This window comes from Artemia sp. Qi Xiang Cuo, chromosome 9 (assembly GCF_049724085.1).
Source record: "Artemia sp. Qi Xiang Cuo chromosome 9, ASM4972408v1, whole genome shotgun sequence".
NCBI classification, from domain to species: Eukaryota; Metazoa; Arthropoda; class Branchiopoda; order Anostraca; family Artemiidae; genus Artemia; species Artemia sp. Qi Xiang Cuo.
In genome coordinates, this window is record NC_142802.1 from 10,587,817 (window position 1) to 10,611,369 (window position 23,553).

The window sequence follows — 23,553 nt, forward strand, 5'->3', positions numbered from 1 at the left end:
ATTGGTTCACTGGATTGTCCCGCATTTGCTTGAATCACAACCACCCTGTTAAGTGCTTGTTCGCGCTTGAGGATGTCCAAGAACTTCCAAAGGCTAGGGTGATGAGCCGAAACTGAAGACTGCAATCTTCTATGATAACCCTAGACATTGTTGTTTGTCCTGGGGAGTTCATCTTTCGTTCTGTCAAACATATTCCAGACACGAGACGGGAAGTTGCAAGTTGCTCTCTTACTTCCACGCATTTTACCGATGTAGTTATCTCCAAAGTAGGTGATGATTGGCCCAAAGACATTGTCAGTAAGTTTTGCTACGACAACTGTGAATGCAGAACGCACTTCCGAAATGGGCACGACTGCAAAAGCAGCTAGCATTTGAACGGAGACTGCAAATTCATCATCGTCTCTATACCTCGTCTGAAGGCCAAGGTTTTCTACTTTCCTGTAAATGGCCTACTCTAGCTTAAGTGGAAAAAACAACCCTTCATTTTAGTGGCTGGAAAGCCTTTCCTGAAGGAATTCTGCACGCTCAACTCGAAATCAGACAATACAGATGTTGGACCTCCATTCATCAAATGAGACTTTAGTTCGGTAAGAACTTTCGTATACGTGTCCTCTGACTTGTTAGGCAGCAGTGCGTAAACGCATGGAATCACCGGATCCTCGTACAGGCAGTGCACAACGTAAAGCTGGTAGAACAACTCGGGCAAAGTCTTGAACGTTCCGCCGACGAACCAGGGAGAAGACGAATCAAGGAGCTGAACTGGTACGCCCGTACCAAACATTAGGATTCTGTTTGAATCTCCATGACCGCTGTCATAAATTAGCACGGACCTTGTCGAGCTAGGAGGGTCAGAATCTCCTACGGAGAGAAATTTCCAGGGGAGAATCTCCTACGGGGGAAAATTTTTTGGGGGGAAATCTCCTATGGGGGGAAATTTCCGGGGGGGGAATCTTCTACGGGGGAAAATATCCGGGGTGGGAATCTCCTACGGGGGGAAATTTCCAGGGGGATTACCGGTAGGATATCCGGGGAGGAATTTTCTCGGGGGAAGTCTCCTAGACCCGTTTATCTGTCTTACTTCGCTTTTTATTAGTCTCTGTTTGTTTTATCCAGCACTAAGTAGTTAAACAAAGACTATAAGTCTCCCTATAACACCTACCATTGTTCTTCAGAGTTTTTTTTTATAAAAATCAACAAAAGTTGTCATTTTTCATACGTTTTCTCTTGTTCCTTTCAGCGTATGAGAGCTCAGAAAGCATAGAAGTGGCAGAAAATTCCAGTCCATTTTCCTTTTTGACTGAATATGACAGTGGACCATCATTTGACCTGACAACACCAAGGGAGGTAACAGTTCTAGTTGGAAAAACAGCTTTTCTAAGTTGTAGCGTTCGTAGTAGAGGGAATAAAACCGTAAGTAATTGACAGTTCTTATGAAAAACTTTATATCTTTTAGATATTTTTCGTTTTAGCTTTGTTATCAGAGAAAAAAGATTTGTGAGGCATCTTCGAAGAAAGTGTTGGGGAAACATTCTTCCTCTTTATTCCTCCTTTTCAACTTCGATAGGCATTGTAGACTTTATATTTTCTCTAAGGTGAGCAGAAAAAAAAGAAAGCAATGTTGTAAGTTACACAAGAAAAAGGAAATCCATACCAAAGGGGAGATATTTCTGAAATTTATTTAACAGGAAAACTTAGAAAAATATATTGATAAGCAAACACTTACAAATTTATTCCTTTTTGCTAAATAATCCTTGAGAACAGAAGCGATTGATGGATAAAATTATTTTTATATTATTGGTTTTTATATTATATTATTTATATTACATTACTTATGATGTATTATTTATAGTATTATATTACTGTACTAATATATTGTTATTAAATTAAAAAACACGTTGTTTCAACTGAAAAAAGGAGCAACGTTCAAATTTAAAACAAAAAGAAATTATTACGTACTTGAGGGGGTTCGCTCCCTGGTCAATACCTCGCAATTTACGCCCAAGTTCAAAATTTGTTCCAAATCTTTAAAAATGACTCCTGATTCACAAAGGCCGTTTAATTAGAATAAATAGCTCTTTTGAAAGTGCTAAGAAAAACCTGAGCGTAAAGAGCGAGGTATTGACTAGGGGGCGAACCGCTCATATACGTAATAATTTCATATACAAAATACTTTTAATAATAGTTTTAATGTCGCTCCTTACTTTCAATTGAAAAAAACTTGCGTTTTATTTAATTTCTGATCGTTTTTTAAATAATGCTGGGAATCCTGCGCCCCCTTGGTAGAAAATTCCCTTCTCCCATGAAATACTTCCCGATAAAAAGATCCTCCTACGTAAACCCTCCCCCCGCCCCCTCCCCCATTAGGTTAAATATCCCCTGAAAACGTCTGTATACTTCCCAATAACCAATACTATATGTAAACAAAAGACAAAGCTCATAACTTGCAGCCCTTCTCCCGGGACTGTGGGAGATTAAGTCATCCTAAAAGACATAGTTATTATATTTTTGACTATGCTGAACAAAATGGCTATCGCAAAATTTTGGTCAGGTGACTTTGGGAAAAAAATGAGCGCAGCAGGGGGCCTAGTTGCCCTTCAGTTTTTTGGTGACTGAAAAAGGGCACTACAACTTATAATTTCTGTTCGAATGTGTTCTCTCGTGATATTCTAGGACCACTCGGTCGATAGGATTACCCCTGGAAAAAAAAAAAACACGCATCCGTGATCTTTCTTCTGGCAAAAAATACCAAATTCTACATTTTTGAAGATATGAGCTTAGAACCTCTACCGTAGGGGTTCTTTGATACGTTGAATCTGATGGTGTGATTTTCATTAATATTCAATAGCCTTTAGGGGTTGTTTCCTCCGTTTTTATATATTTGTCCATGCTCTTAATACATTTGGCAAAAGCTAAAATTTTGAAAATAAATAAATAGCATATTTTTTGAAACTATTGAAGTGCGGTTAACATGTATATTTATCTTTTAATAGGTAAATGATGAAAATTATTTGATACGATAGAAGGTAGGCTAAAACAGCATTTTTTAAGCGATAAATTGCTGATTACTCCTAATTATCAGCTATACATGACAAATGAAGTAAATATCCTGGTATTCAGGAACGTAAGGAGGTTCAGGTGGTCTGTAAAACCTAAATCTCCAGAAATCCAACATTTCATAGGCAGCGCGCTAGCGCTGCCTAAGTAAAGAACGATGTTGGCACAATATGTTTTTATTTCTCCATACCCGGGCACTTCGTATCGAAGGAGTTGTCGTACAAACTTTGAAAAGGGCTCACTCGATTGGAAATTGAAGTGGCTACTGCCCTTTTATTTTTTTTAATATGTTTTTGAGGAGGGCACTCCCCCAAAACCCTCAGGGCAAGGGATTTAAGTTATGCCCTGGGGGCATATAAGATTTTTATAGAAGGCGTTATCGTAGAAACTTGAAAAACGGCTCATTCAATTGGAAATTCAAAGGGCTAGTGCCCTTTTTAATAGTCGAAAGTGATTGGAGGGCAACTAGCCCCCCCCCCCCACGCCCATCATTCCCCCAAACACATCCAATTAAAATTTTGAGATAGCCATTTTGTTCAGCGTAGTTGATTTACAAATAGAAAATATTTTTTTGAGGAGGACAATCCCCTACAACTTTCGGGGCAAGGGTTTTAAGTTATGCCCTGAGAACACATAAGGTTTTTTATAGAAGTCATTGTCGTAGAAACTTCAAGAAAGGCTCATTCCATCGGTAATTCAAAGAACTAGTGCTCTTTTTAATAGTCGAAAGTGAGTGGATGGCAACTAGCCCCCCCCCCCCGCCCATCAGTCCCCCGAAAACATCCAATCAAAATTTGGAGATAGCCATTTTATTCAGCGTAGTTGATTTCCAGATAGAAAATATGTTTTTGAGGAAGGCACTCACCCACAACCCTCAGGGCAAGGGATTTAAGTTATGCCCTGGAGGCATCTAAGGTTTTTATAGAGGGTGTTGTCATAGAAACTTCAAAAACGGCTCATTCAATTGCAAATTCACAGGGATAGTGCCCTTTTTAATAGTCGAAAGTGATTGGAGGGAAACTAACCCCCCCACACCCATCATTACCCCGAACACATCAAATTAAAATTTTGAGATAGCCATTTTGTTCAGCGTAGTTGATTTCCAAATAGAAAATATGTTTTTGAGGAGGACAATCCCCTACAACTTTCGGGGCAAGGGTTTTAAGTTATGCCCTGAGGGAACATAAGGTTTTTTATAGAAGGCGTTGTCGTAGAAACTTTAAGAAAGGCTCATTCGATTGTAAATTCAAAGAACTAGTGCCCTTTTTGATAGTCGAAAGTGATTGGAGGGCAACTATCCCCCCACGCCCATCAGTCCCCCAAAAACATCCAATCAAAATTTGGAGATAGCTATTTTGTTCAGAGTAGCTGATTTCCAGATAGAAAATATGTTTTTGAGGAGGACACTCCCCCAGAACCCTTGGGGCAAGGGTTGTAAGTTATGCCCTGGGGGCATATACGGTTTTGATAGAAAGCGTTGTCGTAGAAACTTCAAAAAAGGCTCATTCGATTGGAAATTCAAAGGGCTAGTGCTCTTTTTCATTATTAAAAGTGATTGGACGGTAACTAACCCCCCTCTCACGCGCACTTTTCCCCCAAACGCATCCAATCAAAATTTTGAGATAGCCCTTTTGTTCAATGTAGTTTTAAGTTCTGGAAATTAGGTCTTTGAGGATGACAACCCCCTGACAGCCCTCAGGACAAGGGTTGTAAGTTATGCCCTGGGGGCATATAAAGTTTTTTATAGAACGTGTTGTCGTACAAACTTCAAAAAGGGCTCATTCGATTAGAAATTGAAATGGCTTGTGCCCTTTTTAACAGTCGGAAGTAATTGGAAGGCAACCAATACCCCTTCCAAGCCAACCATTTCCCCAAACATATCCAATCAAAATTTTAAGATAGCCATTTTGTTCAGCGTAGTTGATTTAAAAATAGAAAATATGTTTTTGGGGAGGACACTCCCCTACAATCCTCGGGGCAAGGCTTTTAAGTTATGCCCTGAAGCAACCTAAGGTTTTTTATAGAAGGCGTTGTCGTAGAAGCTTCAAGAAAGGCTCATTCGATTGGAAAATCAATGGGCCAGTACCCTTTTTAATATTCAAAAGTGATTAGAGGGCAACTAGCCCCGCCTCCACGCCCATAAGTCCCCCAAAAACATCCAATCAAAATTTGAGATAGCCATTTTGTTCAGCGTAGTTGATTTCCAGATAGAAAATATGTTTTTGAGGAGGACACTCCCCCAAAACTCTCGGGGCAAGGGTTGTAAGTTATTCCCTGGGGCAAATAAGGTTTTTATAGAAGGCGTTGTCGTAGAAACTTCAAAAAAGGCTCATTCGATTGGAAATTCAAAGGGCTTGTGCCCTTTTTAATTTTTGAAAGTGATTGGACGGTAGCTAACCCCAATCTCACGCCCACATTTCCCCAAACCCATCCAATCAAAATTTTGAGATAGCCTTTTTATTCTTAATAGCTTTAAGTTCTGTATATTATGACTTTGAGGATGATCACCCCCTCACAGCCCTCACGACAAGGGTTGTAAGTTGTGTCCTGGGGGCATATAAAGTTTTTATAGAACGCGTTGTCGTAGAAACTCCAGAAAGGGCTCATTCGATTGGAAATTCAAAGGGCTAGTGCCCTTTTTCATTGTTGAAAGTGATTGGACGGTAACTAACCCCCCTCTCACGCCCACTTTTCCCCCAAACACATCCAATCAAAATTTTGAAATAGCCCTTTTGTTCAACGTAGTTTTACGCTCTGTAAATTAGGTCTTTTAGGATGACAACCTCCCCACAGCCCTCAGGAGACGGTTTGTAAGGTATACCCTGGGGGCATATGAAGTTTTTATAGAAGGAGTTGTCGTAAGAACTTCAAAAAGGGCTCATTCGATTTGAAATTGAAATGGCTTGTGCCCTTTTTAACAGTCGGAAGCAATTGGAAGGCAACTAATACCCCTTCCAAGCCCACCATTTCCCCAAACATATCCAATCAAAATTTTAAGATAACCATTTTGTTCAGCGTAGTTGATTTACAAATAGAAAATATGTTTTTGAGGAGGGCACTCCCCTACAACCCTTGGGGCAAGGCTTTTAAGTTATGCCCTGAAGGCACATAAGGTTTTTTATAGAAGGCGTTGTCGTAGAAACTTCAAGAAAGGCTCATTCGATTGGAAAATCAAAGGGCCAGTGCCCTTTTTAATATTCGAAAGTGATTGGAGGGCAACTAGCCCCCCCCATGCCCATTAGTCCCCCAAAAACATCCAATCAAAATTTTGAGATAGCCATTTTGTTCAGCGTAGTTGATTTCCAGATAGAACATATGTTTTTGAAGAGGACACTCCCCCACAACTCTCGGGGCAAGTGTTTTAAGTTATGCCCTGGGGGCAAATAAGGTTTTTATAGAAGGCGTTGTCGTAGAAACTTCAAAAAAGGCTCATTCGATTGGAAATTCAAAGGGCTAGTGCCCTTTTTAATTTTTGAAAGTAATTGGAAGGCAACTAACCCCTCTCTCACGTCCACCTTTCCCCCAAACACATCCAATCAAAATTTTTAGATAGCCATTTTGTCCAACGTAGTTTTAAGTTCAGGAAATTATACCTTTGAGCAGGACACTCCCCCCCCCCCACAGTCTTCAGAGCAAAGGTTATAAGTTATGCCCTGGAGGCATATAATTTTTTATTGAAATTTTTGTCGTAGAAACTTTAAAAAGGGCTCACTCGATTGGAAATTCAAAGATCTAGTGCCCTTTTTAGCAGTTGAAAGTTATTTGAGGGCAACTAGCCCCCCTCTCTCGCCCATCATTCCCCCAAACACATCCAATCGAAATCTTGAGGTGACTATTTTGTTCAGCATAGTCAATTTCCAGATAGAAAATATATACTTGAGGAGGACATTCCCCCACAACCCTCAGGGCAAGGGTTTTAAGTTATGCCCTGGGGGCATAAAAGGTTTTTATAGAAGGTGTTGTCGTAAAAACTTCAAAAGGGGCTCATTCGATTGGAAGTTCAAAAGGCTAGTACCCTTTTTAATAGTAGAAAATTATTGGAGAGCAACTAGCCCTACACTCACTAATATGTTTTTGAAGAGGACACTCCTTCAGGGCCCTCAGGGCAAGGGTTTTAAGCTATGTCCTGGGGGCATATAAGATTTTTGCAGAAGGCGTTGCCGTAGAAACTTCGAAACCGGCTCATTTGATTGGAAACTCAAAGGGCTAGGGCCCTTTTTAATAGTCGAAAGTAATTGGATGGCAACTAGACCCCCCCCCACGCCCATCATTCTCCCAAACACATCCAACAAAAATTTTGAGATAGCCATTTTGTTTACCGTAGTTGATTTTCAGATAGAAATTATATTTTTGAAGTGGACACTATCCCGAAGCCTTCAGGGCAAGGGTTGTAAGTTATGCCCTGGGGGCATATAAGGTTTTTATAGAAGGCATTGTCGTAGAAACTTCAAAAGGGGCTCATTCGATTGGAAATTCAAAGGGCTAGTGCCCTTTTTAGTAGTCGAAAGTGATTGGAGGGCAACTAGCCCTATAATCACTAATATGTTTTTGAGGAGGACACTCCTTCAGAGCCCTCAGGGCAAGGGTTTTAAGTTATGCCCAGGGGGCATCTAAAGTTTTTATAGAAGGCGATGTCGTAGAAACTTCAAAAAGGGCTCATTCGATTGGAAATTCAAAGGGCTAGTGCCTTTTTTCATTGTTGAAAGTGATTGGAGGGCAACTAGCCCTATAATCACTAATATTTTTTTGAGGAGGACACTCCTTCAGAGACCTCAGGGTAAGGGTTTTAAGTTATGACCTGGGGGCATATAAGGTTTTTATAGAAGGCGTTGTCGTAGAAACTTCAAAAGGGGCTCATTGGATTGGAAATTCAAAGGGCTAGTGCCCTTTTTAATAGTCGAATGTGATTGGAGGGCAACTAGCCCTATAATCACTAATATGTTTTTGAGGAGGACACTCCTTCAGAGCCCTCAGGGCAAGGGTTTTAAGTTATGCCCAGGGGGCATATAAAGTTTTTATAGAACGCGCTGTCGTAGAAACTCCAAAATGGGCTCATTAGATTGGAAATTCAAAGGGCAAGTGCCTTTTTTAATAGTAGAATGTGATTGGAGGGCAACTAGCCCTATAATCACTAATATGTTTTTGAGGAGGACACTCCTTCAGAGCCCTCAGGGTAAGGGTTTTAAGTTATGCCCAGGGGGTATTTAAGGTTTTTATAGAAGGCGTTGTCGTAGAAGAATTCAAGACAGGCTCATTTGATTGGAAATTCAAAGGGTTAGTGCCCTTTTTAATAGTCGAAAGTAATTGGACGGCAACTAGCCCCCCCACCCATGCCCACCATTCCCCCAAACACATCCAATAAAAATTTTGAGATAGCCATTTTGTTAAGCGTAGTTGATTTCCTGATACAAAATATATTTTTGAGGAGGACAGTCCCCCACAACCCTCAGGGCAAGGGTTTTAAGCTATGCACTGGGGGCATATAAGTTTTTTTATAGAAGTTGTTGTCATAGAAACTTCAAAAGGGGCTCATTCGATTGGAAATTCAAAGGGCTAGTGCCCTTTTTAATAGTCAACAGTAATTGGAGGGCAACTAGCCCCAAATTCTTCTGGCCAATGGTCATTTAATAATTGCTGACCAATTGATTCGTCGAGCTCTTCATGGTAATTCTGAAATAAAGTTTAAATTTATGTCTTTTCAGTTGATGCATTATTAGGCTGTTTCAATTAGTAATTTATGCACAATACATTGCAAAAAAATGAAGTTACAATTTTATTTCTAAAATAAATTTAAACGTTACAGTAAATATGATTATGGACAAAAGCTGCATTAGTGTATTAATGATATATAACTGACGCTCTGATTAAGATTAATGATTATATCTATTTTATTTGATACTCTAGTCTGTTACTTTAATGCTTTAAAAAGTTTGCTTTTTTTGAAGTCTTTACTTACCAGCGCCATTGCGCTGCCTATGATTCAGGATAATAAATGATTACACGAATCCTTTGCAAATTGCGTAAGCTGTAATAATAGATTATTTTTTTTGAATGAAATTTAGCTTTTTATTTTAAACCAAATAGTTTTTTCATTGTTTCGGCTACTCATACTGCTAATTGGATTAACACTTATACATATTCTTATTTTTAAGAATTCACCTAACTGCAATACTGTTTAAAAGATATTGCTAATGTTTATACAAGTTAGTATTTCTAAGAATTTATTTAACTACAATGACGCAAAAAGTGTCATAAGAATTTTCAATACATTTTTGAGGTTAGGTAGACATTTTCTGCTACTATTAGCAAATCACTGCCGATCAAGCCCCCTGGGACCAACACAGCCCATGAATAACAGGGACTGCAACAAACAGGCAGCCATCCCAAAAATATTGAAATGATGCTATTAGAGGAGAACCCTCGAATCGGCCAACCCAGCCGGATGGGAGTTAAGTAAGTAATAGTCTGAAGAAAATCTATTTCAGTGGCGGATCCAGGGGGAGGGCAAGGGGGCGTGCGTCCCAGTAGTGTAATTTACTTGATTAGCTCGAGTTTGGGGTAATTAAACTTGCTCCTAACGCAAGTTTATCGGATCAACCTATTTTGCGCCCCCCCCCGAAAATTTTTTCTATTGGATCAGCATATTGTGCCCCCCCCCCTAAAAAAATTTTGGATCCACCCCTGTGTTATTTAGCTGAAAATTAGAGAGAAGAGTGACAATATTCATCAGTAAATTCATATGTGCATCGTAAAAAACAGTAAACATAGATATACTTACATTTGAGTATGACATTTTGGCCTATCAATATATGTTAGCTTTCTGTGAACTAAAATTTGACTGGAGAGATTTCGTTATAGATCAATAATTCAAGTTTTATAACAGAATAAAATGAATTTTTCATTAGTTGTGAAAGAATTGTCTTTCAAAAATTTTTCTGATCTTTTTGTTCTTGGAATAAAAACTCGGATCAAGGAACTAATTTAAAATTCGAGGCCAATTCGAATATCGATTTTAATTACTGTGCTTTAATTTTCAATTTATTTCATTTAAATTTTATTTATTATTTTTTTCTTTTTTACCAGAATGAATAAAAAACGAACATAGATTGAATAAACATGATAATAGATATGGCCGTTCTAGAAAAAATCCGAAATGAATATATTAATTATCATTTTAAAACATTCTTTTGTTTTACTAATTAAAAATTCATTGCTTATTTAGATATCAGCTGATATTAGATAGCAGATATCACCATGCCCTGGGATCAAAGTATTAGAATGGCTTTTCAGTTTTCGATAGAAAGTTAATACAAAACAAAATGCAAACAGGGGTTAATGCTAAACCCTATGCTTTCTGAAAGCCAGAATATAATAATAACTTTATTGATACAAATTCTTTTAAAGGTTTTCACTATTACAACCATAAGAAATCAAAAATTAGTTAAGATTTTAAGGAATAATTATCGTCATATCTATTAGAAAATGCATCTAATAGAAATTTGAGACAGCCATTCTATTCAAAATAGTCTAAATATCATATAACCTGGCTTTTGGGGTTGAAACAAACCCCACAGATAAGGGTCAAGGATTGTAAGCTATGCCCAGGGGGTATATAAGGTTCTTATGGAAGGGATGGTTGTTTAAGTTTAGAAGAGGCTTTGTCTTTCTCCCTGAAAAAGACTGTGTCAATATAAAACAAACAAAAATTAATTTAAAACATTTTTTGCACAAAATAAGTTTTTTAAAAAAAGTAAAAAACTCGATTAAACCAAAAATGAACAAAAATAAAATCAAATTATCTACCAAGGATACAACTACCACAAATCAGTATCAATAAAAAAATGAAATCCGAAACAAACAGAAATTAAAATAAGTCAAACTCAAAACAAGCAGAAATTAATATAAGTAGGGTTCTAAACCACATGCGTTCTAAACGCTTGAATATAATTTGTATTTTACTGAAAAAAAATTGAAATGAATTTTGTAAAAAAATGTATATGGTAATTTAATGAACAAAATAGAATCAAATAATATATCATGCGTACAACTGCCTAAAATCAGTATCAATAAAGAAATGAAACCCAAAACAAACAGAAAATAAAGTATGTCAAACTCAAACGAGCAGACATTAATCTAAGTAGTGTTCTAAACCATATGCTTTCTAAAAGCTAGAATGTAGTTTTGTACTTTATTCAAATTTTTTTTTTTAATGTTTTCACTTTTATAACCTTAAGAAATCAAAAATTAATTAAGATCAGCATATGTACATTAAACTGACAATGCATATTTTTTTCAGTAAATTCATTTGAATATTTTTCAGTTCTTAACTGAAAACGTTTGACACTAAGAGCTCAAAATCCTATTATATGGCCAAAAACAAATTATTCATAATTAATTATATTTCTAAAAATAGCCTTGAAAGCAGTGGCGTTGTTTCAGGCGGGCAATGATTATGAGAAAAAATGATCATATAGCCCATGCTCTTGACTTGTCAGATGGCAGGGGCGGATCCAGTATTTTCTTGGGGGGGGGGAAATAGGTTGATCCTATTAAAACAATTTAGGGGGGCGCAAAATAGATTCATCCGATAAACTTGTTTTAAAAGCAAGTTTAATTAACGCAAACTTGGGTTAATTAAGTAGATTACACTACTTCAGACTACGCTAGGGGGGCGCATGCCCCCCGCGCCCCCGGGATCTGCCATTGTCAGATGGAGATCCATTCCCCCCCCCCCAATAAAGTGTTGTAGCTACATCCCTGCTGGAGAGCTCCGATTGAACTTTGTAATTCCCAGTAATTTTAACATGACTGCTAATAAGGTAAATTTTAATATGATAAGAATTATTATTGTAGGTTAGTTACCTTTCGAGCTTAAATTATTACTAGACGCCCACCTATGTATATATTTAAAATTAGTCAAGAAAATGTGTCAAAACGGTATTAAGTTTTTTCTTTTTCATTTCAATTTTTCAATTGTGTTTTTATTCCGCATTCAAAGAATTTTCATTCCAAATTTTCAAGGGCAATGCTACATTTTCGTCTAAATTACAACGGTGCAAAAAAAATAAGCAAAGCTAGTTCAATAGAATAGCGCGTTTTTCGTCTATAAAAGCTTAGACATTAATAATTTGATGAGTCCAAAGGCAATCTATCCTTCAGAAATACTTCAATTGCTTAGGCGATTATCTATAGGTTTAGGTGTTTTCTCTTGGAAAATTCTCCAACTCCATTAAGAATACTCCCTGAGGAAAATTACCCCCTCCCCCAGTCATAGTTGAAAATATTTTTTTAATTTAATTTCGATTTTTTTAATTCATGCCAGGGCTTAACCAAGACATGATGTAACCAAGACTTAATCTGAATAGGGTTCTAAACACTATGCTTTCTAAAAGCCAGAATATAATTTGTACTTTACTGAAAAAAATTCAATTGAATTTACTGAAAAAAATCTGCATTGTCAGTTTAATATACATATGCTGATACTTATTCCTTAAAATCTTAATTAATTTTTGATTTCTTAAAGTTATAAAAGTGACAACATTAAAAAGAATTTTTTAAAGAATTTCTATTTAAGAATTAAAAAGAAAAAAAATACATTTTTTTGGCCATAGAATAGGATTTTGAACTCTAGTGTCAAGCGTTTTCAGTAAAGAACTGAAAAAAATTCAAATGAATTTACTGAAAAAACTATGCATTGTCAGTTTAATGTACATATCCTGATATTTATTCCATAACATATTAATTAGTTTTTGATTTGTTAAGGTTATAAAAGTAAAACATTAAAAAAAAAAAATTGAATAAAGTACAAAATTACATTCTAGCTTTTAGAAAGCATAGGGTTCAGAACCCTACTCAAATTAATTTCTGCTCGTTTTGAGTTTGACACATTTAATTTCTGTTTGTTTTGGGTTTCATTTTTTTATTGATACTGATTTGTGGTAGTTATATGCTTGGTAGATTATTTGATTATATTTTGTTCATTAAACTGACCATACCCATTTTTTTCACTAAATTCATTTGAATTTTTTTCAGTAAAATATAAATTATATTCTAGATTTTAGAACGCATGGGTTTAGAACCTTACTCATATTAATTTCTGCTTGTTTTGAGTTTGACTTATTTAAATTTCTGTTTGTTTCGGGTTATATTTATTTATTGATACTGATTTGCGGTAGTTGTATACTTGGTAAATAATTTGATTCTATTTTTGTTCATTTTTGTTTTAGTGGAGTTCTGTACTTTTTTTTGAAAAACTTATTTTATGGAAATTTTTTTAATTAATCCTAAAAATTCTGGGCACTTATCACTAAATTTATCAAATAAAATTGTTCTTTTCTTAATATTCCCCCCGAATAAAAACAAAAGCTCTTGTTCACTTGGGTTACACGAGGACTACTAAGGTCGATCCAATCAAAGAACAGGCTGTATAAAATATATCTATCAAATCCCGATGAAACAAATCAAGCATTTTTTAAAGCTTACAGAAATTGTTTAAACAAGGCTCTCAGGTCTGCTAAACAGCTCTACTATTTGAAGGCATTCAATGGCGCGCATGGATCTCCTAAGAAGGTATGTACTTTAATAAACAATTGAATCGGTAAAAAAAAGTTAAATTCTTTTCTGGACGAAATGATGCCCCCAGGTGGTGATACAGCTGTTAAAGGAAAACTTAACGTCGCCAACATGCTCAACACGCACTTCGCTAAAATAGGTGAAAAGACGTCGGAAGAGGCATCCCAAAAATCAACGCCAAATTCTGCTGATTTCAAAAGTTTTCTACCCTCTTCTACTGACCGATCCATATTCCTCACTCCAGTCTCGTCTGCTGAATTGATGCTTGTACTTCATCAACTCAAAAATGGACACTCAGAAGGAATCGACGGATCTTCTACGAACTTGCTTAAATAGATTATGCCTAGTATAGTAAATTTTCTTGTGCACATAATTAATCTTTGTTTCAAGAATGGTATCTTCCCTTCATGTATGAAGTCCGCCCGTGTCATTGCAATACACAAAGGGGGAGATATAAAAGATCCGTCCAACTATAGGCCCATATCTATTCTATCTGCTTTCGGAAAAATTATTGAACGTTGTTTGTACGAGAGGATTGTAAATTTTCTTGACAAGAATAGTTTTTTCAGTAAGTCCCAATTCGGGTTTCGAAAAGGACATTCTACAGAGCATGCTATTTTGGCAGTAACCCAGTTTATTCATGATGCCTTGGATAAGGGTGAAATTCCAGCTTCTATATTCTTGGATATACGGAAAGCGTTTGACACTATTTGTCACATGATTTTAAATGAAAAATTGTCTAATTGTGGTATACGTGGTCCGGCTAAATCGATAATATTGTCATATTTAAGCGATAGAGTCCAGTGTATTGATGGGGGCGAAGTTATATCAACGTCTTCGAACCAGTCAAATAAAGTTGGAGTGCCCCAAGGTTCAATTCTCGGCCTTCTGTTGTTTCTAATTTATGTTAACGATATTAGTAATTCAGTTGAGGACCTAGGGCTGACCGTTCTCTTCGCAGATGACACAGCCTGTAGTGTCTCTGGAATCGATGAAGATCGTGTCAAACATAATTTAAGTCTAGTATTCGATAGACTAGTAGCATGGTTTATGGCAAATAGGCTAGCTCTGAACACTTCAAAAACAAAGTTTATGGTATTTTCGCGTACGTCACGGGCACTTCCATGTCTGAAGTTGATTAAGTCATCTGTTTCAGGTATGGATATATCACGTGTTGAAATTATTCGTTACCTTGGTGTGCTGATTGACTCAAATTTGAGTTGGAAGCCGCATATAAATGGTATAAGATTAAAGCTTGGAAGGAACGTGGGTATTATGCAACGTATGAAATTCATTTTGCCGCTCGAAGCTATGCGTTCTATTTATTTTGCTCTTGTTCATTCTTATCTAAATTATTGCCCACTTATTTACTTGAATACTTTCAGATCCCATTTAATTCCGCTTCAGAGGCAACAAAATAAGGCGCTTCGTATTTTAAAAAGTTATCTTCCTTCCCCATCGTCTTTCCCCAGTAAGTCTTCTACAAAGAGTTTGTATTGTTTATTGAATATTCTTCCTGTTGAACTTGCAGTTACTTTTAACTCGATATTATTCAAGGTTAATCATAATCTCCTGTCACTGCCCAGTTATTTCTTTTCTTTTGATTTGTTCCCAGTTGCTCTGCCATCTTCTCATCTAGCTCGCAGCATACGCAAACTACGCCAGCCGTTGATAATTTCAGAAAGGTCCCGGTTTTCTCTACGAAATAGTGTGGTCGCCGCGTGGAACCAATATGAATCTATTTTTTATTTTGATGTTTCGATCGGAACTTTAAAAAATAAAATAAAATCATTCCTTTTGGACATTTATTAGTAAAATAATTTTTTTTTTTTTTTTTTTTTTTTTTTTTTTTTTTTCTCTCTTCTTAGTTTTTGATCTCTCTCGGATCTTGATATCCTTCTTCTTGTCCCATTGCTGGTTGAGAGTTGTTTATGTATCGTCGGGTGGGTGTCTGCCGTGATGTGGTGAGTAATTAACCTTACATTTATTGATTTATTTATATTTGTTTGTGAAGTCTACCATTTTGAATGAAAATCCGTATATTTCTTTATTGTTTTTCTTTTTTTTATCTGTGCAAAACGAGCCTGTCTCACTGCCAGATATCTGTATATATTTAGTGTCATTATGTAAGATTGAATAATAAATGAACCTGAACCTGAACCTGAACCTGAATGGTTTCTGGTCTTAAGAAAGTTTTTAGAACAAGACATATTTCAAAATAAATTTATATTTTGTGCTTATGTAAATATATAAAAAGATGTATATGACAAAAAAGAAGAAAAGGCTTTAGAAACAAGACTCTTTTGTCAGTGAAGTCAGAGCCTTTAAGGTAACACTCTTTTTATGGAGTCAAAATAGTTCCAACGATGGCAATCAAGAAATGTATCCTTCACATTATAAAACTCTACTACCGCTATTAAAGTAGGAGAAAAAAATAGCAGCTATAAAGTCCTATAAGTGCCTATCAACAAATTTGTTTCTAGAGTGCTGAGGACTTAGTAGCTATAATATTGAATAATATCATCCTCTGGCGGTTTGGTGCTGCAGTGAGTTGTTAGTAGTAGTAGTATCATCGAAGTTAATTTTTTATATTCATTACAAGCCGAAAAAATTTTGCTGTGAGTCACTAAGCTGCTGCAACCTTTTTGTTATTAATAAAAAAACTTTTTCTTCAAAATAAGTTTTTCAAAGAAAAGTAAAGAACTCCATTAAACAAAAAATGAGCAAAAATAAAATCAAATAATCTACCAAGCGTGAAACTGCCATAAATCAGCATCGATAAATAAATGAAACCCAAAACGAACAGAAATTAAAATAAATAACCGAGTCAAACTCAAAACGAGCAGAAATTAACATTAGTTGGGCGCAAAACCCCTATGCCTTTCCAAGGCCTGAACAAAATTTGTACTTTACTGAAAAAAAAATAAATGTTTTTACTTTTATAACTTTGATAAATCAAATAATATTAAGATTTTGATTACTAAATATCAGTATATGTTTATTAAACCGACAAGGCACATTCATTTGTATTTTTTTTTCAGTAAAGTGCAAATTATGTCTTGGCATGGAAACCTCATATACCCCCAGGGCATAAATTACAACCCTTGCCCTGAGGGCTGTGGGGGGGTTATCATCCTCTAAGACCTAATTTCCAAAAATTCAACTACGATAAACAAAAAGGCTGTCCCAAAATTTTGATTGGAAGTATTTGGGGAAATAGTGGGCGTGAGAGGGGCGTTAGTCACTCTCGAATCACTTTCAACTATTACAAAAGGCACTAGCTCTTTCAATTTCCAATCAAATGAGCCCTTTTGAAGTTTCTACGACAAAGCTTTCAATAAAAACCATATATGCTCCCGGGCCTAACTTACATTCCTTTTCCTGAGGGTTGGATTAGGGGTTGTCATCCTAAAAAACCTAATTTCCAGAACTTTCTATTATGTTGAACAAAATGGCTATCTGAAAATTTAGATTGGATGTGTTTGGGTGAATGGTGGGTGTGAGAGTGGGGCTAGTTACCCTTCAATCACTTTCGATTATTAAAAAGGGAACTAGCCCTTTCAATTTCCAATAGAATGAGGCCATTTTGAAGTTTCTACGACAACGCTTTCTATAAAAAGCCTCACAACCCATACCCTGAGGGCTGTGAGGGGGGTTGTCATCCTCAAAGACATAATTTCCGGACATTTCAACTATGTTGAACAAAATGGCTATTTCAAAATTTTGATTGGGTGTGTTTGGGGAAATGGTGGGCGTGAGAGAGGGGTTAGTTGCCCTCCAATCACTTCCGATTATTAAAAAGAGCCCTAGCCGTTTCAATTTCCAATCGAATGATTCTTTTTTGAAGTTTCTACGACAACGCTTTCTATAAAGAAAACCTTATAGGCCCCCAGGGCATAACTTACAAGCCTTGCTCTGAGGGGTGTGGGGGGAGTGTCATCCTCAAAGTTATAATTACCAGACCTTTCAACTACTTTGAACAAAATGGCTGTCTCAAAATTTTGATGGATGAGTTTGGACAAATGGTGGGCGTGGAAGGGGTGTTAGTTGCCTTCCAATCACTTTCATCTATTAAAAATGGCACCAACCCTTTCAATTTCCAATCGAATGAGCTATTTTGAAGATTCTACGACAACGCTTTCAATAAAAACCCTTCCCCTGAGGGCTGGGTGTTGTCATTCTCAGACCTAATTTCCAAAAACATTCTACTACGTTGAACAGAATGTGTATCTGAAAATTTTCATTGGATGTGTTTGGAGAAATGGTGGGTTGGATAGGGGGGTTTGTTATCCTCCAATCACTTTCGACTACTACAAAGGGCACTAGCACTCTCAATATCCAATTGAATGAGCCTCTTTTGAAGTTTTACGACAACTCTATCTATAAGAACCTTATATGCCCCCAGGGCAGAACTTACAACCTTTGCCCTTGGGGCTCTGGGGGGTTTGTCATACTTAAATACATGATATCCAGAAGTTTCAACTACGTTGAACAAAATGGCTATCTCTAAACTTTGATTGAATGTTTTTGGGGAAATGGTGGGCGTACGAGGGGGTTAACTACTGTCCACTCACTCTTGAGCATTAAAAAGGGCAATTTCCATTTCTAATCAAATGAGTCCTTTTTAAAATTTCTATAACAACTTTCTATATAAATTGTATATGCCCCCAGGGCATAACTTACAGCCCTTGCACTGAGAGCTCTGAGGGGGGTTATCATCCTAAACGACCGTGGATGTGTTTGGGAAAATGGTGGGCGTTAGAGGGGCGTTAGTCGCTCTCCAATCACTTTCAACTATTAAAAAAGGAACTAGCCCTTCCAATTTCCAATTGAATGAGCCTTTTTGAAGATTTTACGCTTTCAATAAAAACCTTATACGCTCCTAGGGCATAACTTACAACTCTTACCCTGAGGGCTATAGGGGAGGGGGAGGGGTTGTTATCCTTAAAGACCTAATTAACAAAACTTTCAAATAAGTTGAATAAAATGGCTATCTCTAAACTTTGATTGAATGTTTTTAGGGAAATGGTGGGCGTAAGAGGGGGTTAGTTGCCTTCAAATCACTTTCGACTATTAAAAAGGGCACTAGCCCTTTGAATTTCCAATCGAATGAGCCCTTTTTCAATTTTTTACGACAAAGATTTCAATAAAAACCTTATATGCCCCCAGGGCATAACTTAAAACCTTTGCCCCGAAGACTGTGGGGGGATGGTCCTGCTCAAAGGTAAAGTTTCTTGAACTTTGAACTGCGTGGAACAAAATGGCTATCTCAAAATCTTTATTGGATGTGTTTGGGAAAATAGTGGGCGTTATAGGGGTGTTGGGCGTGGAAGTTGCTTTCCTATCACTTTTGACTAATAAAAAGGGCACTAGCCATTTTATTTTCAAATCGAATGAGCCCTATTTGAATTTTCTATAACAACGCGTTATATAAAAATCGTATAGGCCCCATGGACACAACTTACAATCAGTGCCCTGAGCGCTGTGGGGGGGGGGGTTGTCATCATCGAAGACCATATTTTTAGAACTTAAGACTACGTTGAATAAAATGGCTATCTCAAAGTTTTGATTAGATGTGTTAGGGGAGAAGGTGGGTGTGAGAGGCGGGTAGATTGCCCTCTAATCCCTTTCGACTATTAAAAAGCGCAATAGCCCTTTGAATTTCCAATCGAATGACCCTTTTTTAAAGTTTCTACGACAAGGCCTTCTATAAAAACCTTATATGCCCTCAATGCATAACTTACAACCCTTGCCCTAAGGGCTGTGGGGGACTGTCCTCAAAAACATAATTTATATTATGAAATCATCTACGCTGAACAAAATGGCTATCTCAAAATTTTGATTGGATGTGTTTCGGGAAATGGTGGGCGTGGAAGGGGTGTTAGTTGCCTTCCAATCACTTTCGACCATTAAAAAGGGCACAATCCACTCCAAATTTCAATTGGATGAGCCCTATTCGAAGTTTCTACGACAACTTCTTCGATACGAAGTACCCTGGTCTAAAGGAAAAAAAAATAATACATTGTGCCAAAATCGTTCTTATATGCCCTCAGGGCTTAACTTAAAACCCTTGTCCTGAGAGTTTTAGGGGTGTGTCCTCTTCTTTACTTAGTCCCCGTTTCTTGTCTCGTTCTCGAATGTCCCTGTTGGAAGCGCGAACGCACTGCCTATGATTTTTACAACACCTTTCTATACAAACCTTATATACCCCCTGGGCATAACTTACAACACTTGCACTGAGGGCTCTGAGGACATTATCATCTTTAAAGACCTAATTTCAAGATCGTTAAACCACGTTGAACAAAGTGGATATCTTAAAATTTTTTAGCGCGCTGCCAATGATATTGGTTATTGGGAAGTATACCAAAGTTTTCAGGGGGGATTGTTTTGGTAGTTGGGAGGGTAGGGGTTGATCAGGTGTTACGTGGGAGAATCTTTCCATAAAGGAAGTTTTCATGGGTGAAGAGACATTGCTATGAAGGGGTCGCCGGGTTTCCCAGCATTATTAAAAAAAAAACGATAAAAAATAAAACAATAAAAAAAAAATTCAACTGATAGTAAGATGCAACATCAAAATTTAAAACGAACAGAAATTAATAGGTACATGATTTGGTTTGCCCCCTACTCACTACCTCGCTCTTTACGCTAAAGGGTTTTTTTACTTTCATCAGAGCTATTTATTCTAATTAACGGCCTTTGTGATTAAAGGGTCATTCTTAAAGAATTGGAACAAAATTTGAACTTAGCGTAAAGAGCGAAGTTGACTAGGGGGAGGACTCCCTAATATACGTAATAAAAATATACGAATATAGAAGTCCATTACGTAAGTTAATTCTTAAATTACGTTAGAAAAAAATTTCGACGAAGTCATTTAACCAAAAAAAAAAGGAAAACTAAAATGCGAATTTCGTTTTAATTATTAATGTACGGTGAGCCAAAATAAAAGCTGCATTAACTCAAATCGTCCAGAAATTAAGTAAAAAAAAGTTTTTGTTAACTGAAAGTAAGGAGCGACATTGAAACTTAAAACGAACAGAAATTATTCCGTATATGAAAGGGGCTACCCTTCCTCAAACCCTCACTCTTTACGCTAAAGTTTGACTCTGTCTCACAACTTTGTTTTCTAAAGCAATAAAAAACTTTAGCGAAAAGAGCGAGGGGTTGAGGAGGGGGCAGCCCCTTTCATATATGGAATAATTTCTGTTCGTTTTAAGTTTTAATGTCGCTCCTTACTTTCAGTTAAAAAAAACTTGTTTTTTTTTATTTAATAAGGTAATGGAACCTTTTAGGCTCCATTTGGAAAAGTAAGCTCCAGGGAGGGAAAAAACTCCGTCTGTGGGTCAAACAAAGGAATTAATTTTCGAAGATGGTATGTGCCTCAAGAAGCAGGATAAATTTGCCAAAGTACCAGATAACTGATTACTCATGTAATTATTTTTATAATTTACTTTACTGAAAGTGTTTACTTTACTGAAAAAATTCTTTTAAATGTTTTCACTTTTATAGCTTTAAGAAATCAAAATTAATTAAGATTTTAAGGAATAAATATCAGCATATGTATATTATACTGACAATGCACATTTTTTCCGTAAATTCATTTGAATTTTTTTCGGTAAAGTACAAATTATATTCTGGCTTTTAGAAAGCATAGGGTTTAGAACCCTACTCAGATTAATTTCCGATCGTTTTGAGTTTGACTTATTTTAATTTCTGTTATTTTGGGTTTCATTTATTTACTAATATTGATTTGTGGTAGTTGTATGCTTGGTATATTGTTTGATTCTATTTTTGTTCATTTTTGGTTTAATAGAGTTCTTTACATTTTTTTGAAAAACTTATTTTGTGCAAAAAGCTTTATTGATTAGTTTCTTATGATAGAGGGAACGGTCCATTTTCATTTGCCCTACGCAAGATTCAAGATTCAATAACTTTACTAAAAATGATTCATGCCGGCTTTACGACCGGTTACAAATAAAGCACATATATGCTTGAAAAACGCAACCAGTACACATTTACCAAATTATAAAACTAACCAAATCATCACTGAAATAAACACAAATAAAGAACAATAAAAAAAAATAGATAATAATAATAATAATTACTGACCAATAAATTATGAGAGAAAAAAAAATAATAATAAAAAGAAAAATAAATAAATAATAAAAAAAATTTATAATGAAACGAATATATTAATAACATAAACAAAAAAAAATATTTAATTTTTCCTCTCTCGTCTTCCAGCCCCACACTCACCAACTGCCCGCAAGGAGATGCTTCTCAAGTATTTATGTTCTATAAACGCTCTAAATATTGACTTTGAACAACTGATTATAGTTCTGGTTTGGCACAATATATTAAACAATTCAAGTTTGACATTTAAAATTAAACGACTATCCTTTAATTTTCAACTGGAAACAAATATCAGGCATCAAAAAGAGAAATTGGGTTCCATATCTTTTCTAGCAGCCGTTCTCGCTCGGAAGACTCTCGAAGTAGCTAGCAGAAATAGCAGTTAAAAGGTTTGAAAGGCAAATCTACATATTGAGTACATAAAATTCAAGAATTATTTTTCTCATTTTTCTAGTTAAAGGCTAAAACAATTATTGGTGCTTTCTTTTCTGTCGTCTTGCATAAAAATATCTTTACATAAGAATCATGTATCTTTGCGGGGGGGGGGGGGTGTCTGGCTTGTTTTTCATGGACGATTCATCCTCATTTCTCTGAGGAAGATACCCCCATAGAAGATTTCCCCTGGAGATCTCCCCCGGAAAATTCTCCTTAGATGTAAAATTGAGCAGCCATAGGTAAATTAAGACAAATAAAAAGAACGAAGAAAATTGCATGATTATACATCAACTATTATGAACGAGGGTGGTGGGTCATCGGGCTGGTGGGGAAGGGGTTTTAAATGCCTAAAACAGCACACTTCAATATCCAAATTGTCTAAACATTAACTATTCTTCAGGTAAACATAGAAAGGTAATTGTGGGAGGGGGGGGGTAGAAAATAATCTCTTATCTCCTGTTATTTAGACTAAGCCTGTATAAGATGTTGTTCCTTACTTTCAATTGAACTTTAATTTAATTTTACGTATTTAATCGTAGTTAAGACCTGTGAGCAGCAACTTGACTCTACTAATACTAACAACTTACCGTAGCACCAAGCCGCCTGAAGCCAACACAGCTACGCATGCTCCTCCTACATCCTAATCTGTTCAAAGCCACCCTCTTTACACTCTCCCAGGAAGTGCCCATTTCCTTTAAATCTTTCTATAGGACATCCTCCCACCCCAATTCAATTGCTTTCTGTTTAACCCTAGATGGTTGGCAAAATAGGACAATCTTCGGCAATCGGTCATCCTTCATCCGGAGAACGTGTTCTAGCCATCTCAACCTGTCTCTCATTATAGCCCTCGGGATTAAACCCCACTTTTCATACAGCCTACTGTTTGAAATATGGTCAGTAAGCCGGGTACCCAGAACAATCCATAGGTAAATAATTTCTGAGACCACACTAGCCAATCATGATAAAACGAAAAAAATAGTAAAAAAAGAGACAAACGAGTTACCCTTTCACCGTAACATTGATGTGTTTTGGAAAATGGTGGGGTGAGAGGGGCATTAGTCGCTCTCCAATCACTTTCAACTATTAAAAAAGGCACTAGCCCTTACAATTTCCTATTGAATGAGCCCTTTTGAAGTTTCTACGCTTTCAATAAATACCTTATATGCCCCCAGGGCATAACTTAAAACCCTTGCCCTGAGGGCTGTGGGGAGGGAGGGGTTGTCATCCTTTAAGACCTAATTTCCAAAACTTTCAACTACGTTGAATAAAATGGCTACCTGAAATATTGATTGGATGTGTTTGGGGAAAAGCTGGGCGTGAGAGGGGGGTAAGTTATCCTCCAATAGCGTTTGCCTCTTAAAA

The 23,553-nt window shown here is 36.6% G+C and overlaps 1 protein-coding gene across 6 annotated transcripts in view; it reads left to right on the plus strand.

Annotated features, from left to right (window-relative positions):
• LOC148948301 (zwei Ig domain protein zig-8-like) overlaps nucleotides 1-23,553 on the plus strand; it is a 579,089-nt gene that overhangs the window by 224,339 nt on the left and 331,197 nt on the right. For all 6 annotated transcript variants that reach the window (XM_089093876.1, XM_089093881.1, XM_089093877.1 and 3 more), the window contains exon 3: nucleotides 1,238-1,410. In XM_089093876.1, the coding sequence (XP_088950002.1) occupies nucleotides 1,238-1,410 (173 nt within the window). The remainder of the gene's footprint in view (nucleotides 1-1,237; nucleotides 1,411-23,553) is intronic.